We start from the raw sequence: 10,897 nt of genomic DNA on the forward strand, positions 1-10,897 counted from the left end.
CAAAAAAGCGTCACCGGCATTATTGTTGTTGCAACACAGCGACAAGGTCATATCCATCGTCACTCAATGATGTCATCATCGTCATGCAATGACGTCAACGCTTTCACACAATCACGTCAGCAACGGTATAGCCCTACATCCGCAGTTCTTCCGAGTGTCACACAAAGACACCACCACCTTCACGCAATGACGTCACCATCGTCACACAATGACGTTAGCACCGACAAAACACTCCATCCGCAGCTCTTCCGGGTGTCACACAATGACGTCACCATATGACGTCAACACCTTCAGACAATGACGTCAGCACCGATATAGCCCTCCATCCGCAGCTCCTCCGGGTTGACGGTGTAGCTGCCAGACGTGGTGGTGCTTGCGTCATCGTCCACTGACGTGGCACTAGCGGTCGGTGCTGAGGCACCTCCATCACCACTCTCTCCTTCTCCTCCAGTTCTGCTGCCTGCCCTCAAGCTCTGAAACGTAGTGAAAGACGGAGGAGGGGAGCTGGGCGAGCTGAACGTGCTGAGAGTTCTCTGCGGACTGTGCTGGGGCACCGGGGTGAAGGACACGTCTCTGTAACTCGCGGAAGGGAACGACTTATCCCTGTTGCTGGCTCGGGGGGGAAACAGGGAGGGTCCGGGACTGCCCCGCGTCGAAGGCGAGAAGGACACGACTCTCTGACTAGCTGGGTAGTGGTGACTAGAGTCGTACGACGGCGTAACGGATCGGGAAGGAGGATTGTGTCGGGTGGAGTAGAGGTCGTGTGGGTCGCCGTGTTGAGAGGGGGTGGGGGTGGTGGTGCGCGTGTCGAAGCGGACGTGATAGGGTTTGTTGTGGTGGTGGGGGTGGTGGGGGTCTCCTTTCCCTGGGGCCCTGGGGGGAGGGAAGCGGGTGTAACGCTCGTTGTCAAGAGATGGCTGGACTGAAGGGACCACTGCGTGCATTCCTCCTGACGCCTGTCTTTCGCCTGCGAACAAAAAGTAGGATTGAGTGTATAATTCAGCATCTCTCTCTCTCTCTCTCTCTCTCTCTCTCTCTCTCTCTCTCTCTCTCTCTCTCTCTCTCTCTCTCTCTCTCTCTCTCTCTCTCTCTCTCTCTCTCTCTCTCTCTCTCTCTCTCTCTCTCTCTCTCTCTCCTCTCTCGCTCATTTTCTCGCCTTCTCTCTATGCATTTTGTCTGTCCATGCGTCTGTCCGTCTGTCTCTCTCTCTCTTTTATAACGGGTTTCTTTTTCTTGGTGAAGACAGCTTTCTTAGCATGAATCCGTAAACTAATAAATTAAAATAAATTGCAAACAGTGGGAAAGGATGACATCGTATGCAAATACTGACCATGAAGAATCATGTCGATATTGACGTCATCCTCACTCCCGCCCCGCCCACTGTCACTGGTGCCCGTGTCTCCGCTTGTGTCACTCCCCACCTCCTCCAGCTGGTGGAGGACAAAGAAAAAGAACAATCAATAATTTATGATAATAATGCATAATAACATTTCTAGAGGGTATAAAGACAGGGTTAAACCCTGCTCAGAGCGCTTTAAAATCATTGGGAAATTCACACTCACACACACACACACACACACACACACACACACACACACACACACACACACACACACACACACACACACACACACACACACTGACACACACGACCTTGTTGATTAACATGACTTCCTTGGCTTCAAGAGAGAGGGGGGAGTTGATGGGTGGAGGTGGAGGGTGAGGGGGTGGGGGGTCTCTGATTTTGCGAGTGGAGTTACAAGTGGCTGGTAATTATTTGACACTTCTGCGACCCTTTTTTTATTTCGTAAGAATGTATGGTATGCCACAATGAAATTGAACAATATAAATCAAACAAAGCTCATGAATCATCATCTCACATTCCATGTACGTTAGGTTAACTTGACCTGCACTTGAGTCGATTGTGGGCCAGGAACTCAGCAGACTTTCGTCAAATCTGCTGTAATTCAATTATTATTATATCATAAGATGAGAGCACCCTGGGGCAGTGTCATTGGTAATATGATAGGTGTGCTTGTTATTATATACCGTATGTGAACCTATGTTTTATGTGCAGTTGTTCTATCAGTGAATGTCCTAATCATTCTTATGAAATGTTCGTTATAATCGTTTACAGGCAGGTTGTTGTCAAAGAAAACTTTCAATTTGTATACATGTAATATTTTGATGGACAATAAAGTGCTGTTATTGTAATTGTTATTGTTTGCGGGTTCACTTGAGAATGAATCCAAAGCTAAGACAGCAACAGCCTCAAACCCACCTGTCTCTGTAGAAAGGCGTGTGGGTGCTTGACAAACTCCACTTTCTCCGTCCCAACAGCAAGGCCATAATTTGCTCCGTTGCGATAAATTGGAGACCCCGCAGCGTCCCCTGCTCCTTCTTCCGCCACGGGCACACAGCCGGCAAAACTGACTTCCTTCTTGCGCTGCGAGCTTCGGAATGTTTCCATGGCAATCTTCTTCTTGAAACCGCTGTCATCATCTTCATCGTCGACATCCTCGTCGTTGTAGCCTCCTGGAGGATGGTTATGGTTGTTCTTGTCGTCGCCTTCTTCTTCTAAGCTTGGACGGAGTTTTTCATCGTCGCACAGATTTCCCGGATTTCCGGGCATGTTGGTGAAGAATTCTCCATCGTCGTTGATACCTGCTTGGGTGCCGTGTTGTGGGTGCTTGCTTCGGTATTGTCGGTCCTGGGTGGAAAAGCCGGAATCATAGGTTTAATTCTAGTGTTAGAAAGTGTTTGAATGTGGTTCTTATCTCATCATTTGTATTGCATAATTATTGTGTATGTGTGTGTGTGTTTGTTTGTGTGTGTGTGTGTGTGTGTGTGTGTGTGTGTGTGTTTGTCTGTCTGTCTGTCTGTCTATCTGTTTGCCTCTCTCTCTCGCTCTCTCTCTCTCTTTCACACACACACACACACACACACACACACACACACACACACACACACACACACACACACACACACACACACACACACACCACACAATAATAATAAATAATGCCACCGCGTTTCGCAATATGATTACAAGTCGCGTAAGGCGAAATTACTAAATTTAGTCAAGCTGTGGAACTCACAGAATGCAACTGAACGCACTGCATTTTTTCACAATGACCGTAGTCCGCCGCTTGTGCATAACGGAGTGAAACTGACGAGCCTGTTCAGCGCGGTAGTGGTTTCGCTGTGCTGCATAGCACGCTTTTCTGTAACTCTCTTTGTTTTAACTTTCTGAGCGTGCTTTTAATCCAAACATATCATATCTATATGTTTTTGGAATCAGGAACCTACAAGGAATAAGATGAAATTGTTTTTAAATCGATTTCGGAAATTTAATTTTGATCATAATTTTTATATTTTTAATTTTCAGAGCTTGTTTTTAATCCAAATATAACATATTTATATGTTTTTTGGAATTAGGAACTAAAGTAGGAAAAGATGAATGTAAATTTGGATCGTTTTATGTAAAAAAAAAAAAAATTATTACAATTTTCAGATTTTAAATGGCCAAAGTCATCAATTAATTTTTAAGCCACCAAGCTGAAATGCAATAACGAAGTCCGGCCTTCGTCGAAGATTGCTTTACAAAAATGTCAATCAATTTGATTGAAAAATGAGGGTGTGACAGTGCCGCCTTAACTTTTACAAAAAGCCGGATATGACGTCATCAAAAGTATTTATCGAAAAAAAGAAAAAAATATCCGGGGATATCATACCCAGGAACTCTCATGTCAAATTTCATAAAGATCGGTCCAGTAGTTTGGTCTGAATCGCTCTACACACACACACGCACAGACACACACACACACACACACACACACACACACACACACACACACACACACACACACACACACACACACACACACACATACACTACGACCCTCGTCTCGATTCCCCCTCTATGTTAAAACATTTAGTCAAAACTTGACTAAATGTCAAAAACAATCCTTCTCGTATCACAATTTTACTTATGACGACTTGAAAATTGAAACGCTTAATTCCCGAGTCTACAAATTAATCTTCGGGCAGTGTGCCCTGACATGACACATTCTTGGTCAATGCGACCCGTGACACCTGATCTCTTCGATTGATCCGCAGACGGAGTTTAATTAAAAAACGAAATAGCCGTAACAAATTACCTAGGGGACAGCACGACGGTTTAGGTATCAGGAAGACAAAGGTGAGATTCAGAGAAGTATTAATTAATAATGAGCGGGTTATGGTTTCAACGAAATTCTAAACACCACTTCGAACATTCGTGATCAAAGTCTGATGACCGGCGCGGTTGGCCAGGTGGTAAGGCGTCCGCCCCGTGATCGGGAGGTCGTGGGTTCGAACCCCGGCCGGGTCATACCTAAAACTTTAAAATTGGCAATCTAGTGGCTGCTCCGCCTGGCGTGTGGCATTATGGGGTTAGTGCTAGGACTGGTTGGTCCGGTGTCAGAATAATGTGACTGGGTGAGACATGAAGCCTGTGCTGCGACTTCTGTCTTGTGTGTGGCGCACGTTATGTCAAAGCAGCACCGCCCTGATATGGCCCTTCGTGGTCGGCTGGGCGTTAAACAAACAAACAAACAAACAAACAAAGTCTGATGTCGTGGTTGTATTCGCCTTACCTAACGTTGGATTCAAAGTTTCCTTGACCTCGAAGTTTTCGGAGGAAAATATTTATTTATTTATTTATTTATTAAGGAGATTTCTATAGCGCATAACTAAAAGCACTATGCAATAATGCAAGAACGGGTTACAGAAGAACGCACACTACAACTCCATCAAGCCTGAATCATTAACGTGGGTAAAGTCGCAATAAAATGTTTGTGAGGACAAAACCAACCTTTTCTATGGCTCTTCGTGGCCGACAAAATCCGTTTGAATCTACTATTTCGCCTGAAAATTACGTTTGTATCGGTGAAAAATGTTGTATAGTGAATTATGGTAAATGATTTCCACTCGATCAAGAAAAAAAATCGTTTTCCTTGAAAGGTTTTCAGTGAATTTACACATTTTCTAGCCTTTATCTTTTTTTTTTGGGGGGGGGGGGAGGATTGAAGTAATACCTAATGATTTAAAGATGACACAGGTTGATTTCTCGAGTAAAGCGTAAATCGGACCAAAATAAGGATCACACACACACACACACACACACACACACACACACACACACACACACGCACGCACGCACGCACGCACGCACGCACGCACGCACGCACACACCACACACACACACACACACACACACACACACTCTCCCTCCTCCTTCCTCCACAACCCCACACTCCTATGAGAAAAAAACAAAAAGAGGACATGTACGTCAGAAAAACACAAAACTCAACAAACAAAACAGATCCAAGAACAAAGGGTAAAGCACTAACAAACCTGGCGAAATATGAAGCAGATGGCAACGATGATGATGGCAGACAGGACGACCGTCGTCCCGGCAACGCCAGCCACGATCAAGACGTAATCCTCCGCCTTCTTCTCGCCCTGGCCCTCGCGCATGAGAACAGCGCTGCTGTTGTCGAAGTTGACCTCCACCCAGATCGTCGTGTTGCTCCTCCTGGGCGGGAGGCCGTAGTCCTCCACGCCTATCGTCAGCCTGTACACGCTCTTGTTGCGCAGCTTGCCCGCGTCCTTGACCTTCACCTGACCTCCGGAGGGGTCAATGTCAAGGGCGCCGTCCTCGTTGCCACGGGAGACCAGGAAGTGAAGGCTACCGTTCTCTCCGGCGTCGGAATCGTAGGCGACGATCTTGGCCAAGACCATGTCCGGTTCGGGTACGGTGGTGACGTGGATGGTGTGGTTTCCCGCCACCGGGAACTGGATCTTGGGCGAGTTGTCGTTGACGTCGAGCACGGTGACTACGACGCTGGCGTAGGTGGTCTTGGGTGTGGCGCCTCGGTCTCGCACCATGACGGTGAAGGAGTAGGACTCGCGGCGCTCCCGATCAAGCTGTCCACTACTCCAAACCGTCCCGTTGCTCTCCACGACGAAGGGGTCCGCGCCGTCTAGAGACCCGGCGTAGAAGAACTCGAACTGACCGTTCATCCCTACGTCGTTGTCGTGCGCCGTGAGCTTGCCTAGCACGGTGTGCTCCGGGGCGTCTTCCGGGATGCGGTACTCGAAGATGGTCTGGTTGAAGGCTGGGTATTGGTCGTTGACATCTTGTAGGATGATGTTGACCACAGCCGTGGCCGTTTTAGGTCCCAGGCCTCGGTCCACGGCGTAAACCTTAAAGCTGTAGACAGGGATGGTCTCTCTGTCCAGACTCCCCTGCGCTGAGATAATGCCAGTCACCGGGTCGATCCTGAAGGGAGGTCTGGCTGAGCCGTCGATGCTGTAGATCACCTCAGCGTTTTTGCCCATGTCAGGGTCTGTGGCGATGACCTGGATGATGTGACGGTCGGTGTAGTTGCCCTCGGGGATGGTGTGGTTAAATGACTTCCACGTGAACTGGGGCGGGTTGTCGTTGACGTCTGTGACGATCACCAGCACGGATCTGACGCTGGACATGCGAGGTTCACCGGCGTCTGAACAAGTCACCGTCACGTTGTACGAATCCTGCGTCTCTCTGTCCAGGCTGGACTGCAGCGTCAGCGTGTAGCCCTTCCCTGCCAAGGTGGCCAGGCTCAGGACCCCGCCGTTCAGCTGACACGTCACTTGACCTCGAAGTCCTTCATCCGGGTCCTCTGCTGTGACGAAAGCAACGAAGGCGCCGAGACTGGCATCTTCAGGAATTTCCACGAAGGAGTTGCTGCCGTTGGATAAGGTGTTGATCTGCACTGTTGGCGGGTTGTTCTTCGAGCTTATGACCTTCACCGTCACCACTGTCTGGCTTTTCCGAGGAGGATTCCCACCGTCCAGAGCTTCCACGATGAACTGTTGAGTACCGGCAGGCGGGCTGCTTACAGCGCTGATTTCTCCAGTAGCTTCGTTCACGTGGAACTTTCTCTCCAGCTGTTCGCGCTGCAGGCTGCTGAACTGGTAGCGAACCTGACCGTACGGCCCGGAATCCAGATCGCTCGCCGAGACCTGAAGAATGATCTGGTTCGGGGCTAGCTCATCGCGAATCTCCACCTCGTAAGTGTTGTTGAGAAAGTTGGGCGGGTGGTCGTTTTCGTCGGTGACTCTGATCTGCACGTTGAGGGAGGCGCTGAGGGGAGGAGAACCGCCGTCAAAGGCGAGGATAAGGAAGCGGTAAGTGCTGGTCGCCTCTCTGTCCAGCGGCTTGAGCAGGGTCAGGTCCAGCACGGAACTCCCGTCCAGGTTGTTGGAAGAGTTGATGGAGAACATGCTGGTGTAGGCGGTCAGGGAGTAGCGCTTGACCGTGTTGTTGCTGGCGTAGTCTCTGTCCGCGGCTCCGCTCAGTTTAAGCGCAGTCCCCACTGTAGCCCACTCGGACATGTCAAGCACCACGCTGCCGGACTCCTGGGCCGGGAAGTAGGGCGGGTTGTCGTTCTTGTCTGACACGGTAATCAGCACTGTTGCGATGTTGGAGAAGGGGATTCTGGCTGAGCTCAAGGCTACGTTCAACTCTAGCTCACACTGCGGTTGCTTGTAGCACTGGGTGCTCTCCCTGTCGATCCTCTTGGCCACGTAGATGCCCCCTGAAGCTTCGTCCACCCGGAATAAAGAGGCCGGGTAGCGGCTTTGGTCCAGCAGCCCGTATCTCAGCTGCTTTCTTTGTGAAGAGGTCAAGTTTCTGTAAAGGTTCTGGTTTTCCGTGATGGTTCCGATATAAGTGCCGATGCTTTCTTCTTCGACGATGTTGTACATCAAGTCTGCCCCGGAAGTTTGTGACAGAACACTTCTCGTGGAGATGAGGATAGTTAATATTGTCACAAGTAGTGAGACATCTGCAGAAAACAGATTTTTCCCGCTAATTTTTGTCTCCATCTTGAACGTTTTTTCTTTTCTTTTCTTGTTTTATTTCTACTTTTATCCGTTTAAACTCAATGTTTCTTGTCAGCTCATTTTCTTGTTTTATTTCTACTTTTATCCGTTTAAACTCAATGTTTCTTATTAGCTCATTTTCTTGTTTTATTTCTACTTTTATCCGTTTAAACTCAATGTTTCTTATTAGCTCATTTTCTGAACCAATCCGGATTTTTTTTACGTACTTCTATGATTTGCTGATTATAAAAGCAAACAATAATAACACTTCACACTCAATAAAAGTCAATACGTTTCATTACGGTTTTCAGTAGTAAATTAAACACATAACTGATTTCAGCAGCTGCTATAGGATTGACCGTTCTGCATTCTCTTCTGAACAGCTAATGTAAACACGTCTACATTAACACGAATGTATTTGTCAGTGTTGACAGCAGAACACTTAGCACTCAAACACTAGTAGATCCTATGTAGATACGAACTGTCCAGCAGTTGTCCGAACACTGTGAGCGAGCATGGCATTCCACACACGCACAGGCCAAATATATTGATCTGAACGAGCTTAGACTTTGACAGTGAAAGACCCTCGACTAACGCTCGATTATCGCAGCCGATTCTGAAGGGCTACGGCTGCGAAATGCTGCAATGTCCACTTGAGGGGTAGACAGACAGGTAGGGGGGCCACCACCACGGGTAGTTAGTTACCGGGCACACGAATCACACTCGCTGCTACGCTGTCGGCTGTCCTTGTGTGTGTGTGTCTTCCTCTTTCTCTCTCTCTCACTCTCTCCTTCTCGCTGTCTGGCCCGTTCTCTTCGCTAGGATAGCGAATGAAAGCGATACTGGGACACTCGTCCGCTCATCACTTTATGTGGAGAGCTTAAGATAAGATAACCGGGCCCATAAGTTTCTCAGCTCCTGACAAGCGACAAACAGTCCGCTCTGCGGTTTATCTCTCCTGTCCGTTTGGACGTGGTTTCCAATGAGGTGGAGAGATGAGATGTCTGAATCAAGAACTACGAATGGACAGATAGAGTGGAAACGCTCTGTGGTCTTTCTCTATATTTCTTTTTATGTAATCTCTTTCACAGTTTATCACATATATACAACCACATGAGCGTGAAGAGATTAGTTTGTGAAAGTCTTTCCAGCAGATACTAATGTCCAACTCAAAAAGCTAACGAAAAGCTCTGTCTCAAATTCTCGGTCAAATCAGTTCTAAGCACCCAAGACCAGAAAAACACATATAGATTCTTCTCTGTTTCTCTTGTTGCGCAGATGAAAAGTCAAAAACATCAAAATTCGTTCCTCCTTCCTGGCTGCTAAGGGAGGTTCAAAGAAAGCTAGAGAGGTCAGTCTTTCTGGGATTATCTCTGTCACTCCACAGTGGACACAGTTTTACCGGGGAAGGGATCAACGGATAAAACGGAGGTGTCCACCCCCGTTGGCGGAAGCTGGAACAGAACTTTCTGCACGCCGAAGTTGCTATGCTCGACGCCTGGCGATGCTCAGGAGCCTCTCTCTCTCTCTCCAACGCCGGTAATGCTCGACGCCTGGCGATGTTCAGGGGGTCTCTAGCTCCAATGCTGATAATGCACGTTCCTGGCAGGAGAATGGCGGCGTGATTGGATTAAGGCGAGATTAGCGGATGATCCTCCCTACGTGATACGACGTGGGCTGAAGTTAATCTGGTCGTAATCGAAAACTGTGGTCTGGTGGACGGCTGACAGTGGAGAGGTTTCACTCTAGCAGTGTTGGTGGTGATAATGATTATCCCTGACTGCTTTTTAATTCAATTATGGGACTGAACATTCGTTGTAGGGTCGATATTTGTGTCTGGTGGAGAGACAGATACAGACGGTTCACTAAGATGATGGCTAATTCTGTTGCACTGTGTGTTCCTCTCCGAACTCTGATGGGCACAACCTCAGGTTCTCAGCTTAGATTCCCTTCAATTTTGTCAAATTAAAGTTCTTTGCTAAATAAATGCTAGCGTCAGTGATACAAAACTCTTTCTTCTGCACAGTCAATGTTCCTTCTCTTGTTGAAAAAGTCAAACATTCCTTTTTTGAAAAATTGTCGGCCAATGAAAACAAACTCCGTCTCTCAGACAACAAACTTCTTTGACGCAGTGTTTCCCAACAACAACATTCAAAAGTGAATCGAAGCAAAATGTTTCTCACAATCAGTCTCTTTTGTTTTTCATATTAACATCAGAGTCTGAGTCCTGTCTTCTCCTACACCATCGACACCACACCGGGGACAAAACCGTCGAGATTTCAAAACTCTCCTCCAAGGAAGAGAGAGGGAAAAAACGCAGAAAGGAAGAGGAAGGAAGGAAGGAAGGAAGAAATTGCAGCCAGATTCCCAAGCAGCTAGCTCCCCTCTCTGCCTAGCCTAATCACCGTGGCGCCAATCGAAGTCCAGTCACAAGCAGCTGCGCTCGTTCGTTCCTTCGAGGACAAGTGTGCTTGTGCGCTGAAAGATGCCCCGTGGGTCTGTCACATGGCCCGGATCTCTGGTCCACAGAGATGATGGCTCACTCTCTCTCTTTCTCTTTCGCTCACCGTTCGCTGCTGCTTCGTATTCTTTGGCTGCTTGTGTTTCTATCCGGCACCTCTGCAACGACAGGGAACAAGAATGAAAATTGAGTGTCTGGTGCGGGTGGAAGTATTGGGTGTGAAGTTGAGTGGGGGTGGAGGGGGGGTGTAATTATAAAGTGAGGCAAGACAGAATAAAACGGGAGGGGTGGGGGGGGGGCAGTTGCAGGACTTCATCGACAGGGAACAAGAATGGAAATTGAGGAAGGGGTTTTGGTAAAAGCATGGAGCAATAAAATGGTGGGGTGGGTAAATTGATTAGAGATATGAGTTGTAGCGAGGTACAACAGAGTAAAACAGAGGGGGGGGGGGGGGGGGGTGTTGGAGGAAATCAACAGATTGAATATGAGGCTTGGGCAAAGGCATTGAAGACAAAAAGGCGTTCA

At 47.9% G+C, this 10,897-nt stretch overlaps 1 protein-coding gene across 1 annotated transcript; it reads right to left on the reverse strand.

The window, feature by feature from the left end:
* Window positions 1-290: 290 nt before the first annotated feature.
* Window positions 291-10,522, reverse strand: LOC138969671 (protocadherin-7-like). Its single transcript, XM_070342530.1, has 4 exons — window positions 5,398-10,522; window positions 2,282-2,710; window positions 1,331-1,430; window positions 291-967 (listed from the first exon to the last, which is right to left on the reverse strand). Exons 1-4 carry the CDS (start codon window positions 7,912-7,914, stop codon window positions 291-293), a joined length of 3,723 nt encoding a protein of 1,240 aa, XP_070198631.1. The 5' UTR covers window positions 7,915-10,522.
* Window positions 10,523-10,897: the final 375 nt, after the last annotated feature.

This window comes from Littorina saxatilis, linkage group LG6, assembly GCF_037325665.1.
Source record: "Littorina saxatilis isolate snail1 linkage group LG6, US_GU_Lsax_2.0, whole genome shotgun sequence".
Taxonomy (NCBI): Eukaryota; Metazoa; Mollusca; class Gastropoda; order Littorinimorpha; family Littorinidae; genus Littorina; species Littorina saxatilis.

What these genes read in the sequence shown, in the direction of transcription:
- LOC138969671 (XM_070342530.1), bottom strand. Translation starts at nt 7,914, where the DNA reads ATGGAGACAAAAATTAGCGGGAAAAATCTGTTTTCTGCAGATGTCTCA. An exon ending in TCTGCTTCATATTTCGCCAG is followed by an intron (nt 2,711 to 5,397) that starts GTTTGTTAGTGC and finishes TTTTCCACCCAG; the next exon opens with GACCGACAATACCGAAGCAA. An exon ending in ACGCCTTTCTACAGAGACAG is followed by an intron (nt 1,431 to 2,281) that starts GTGGGTTTGAGG and finishes GTCCTCCACCAG; the next exon opens with CTGGAGGAGGTGGGGAGTGA.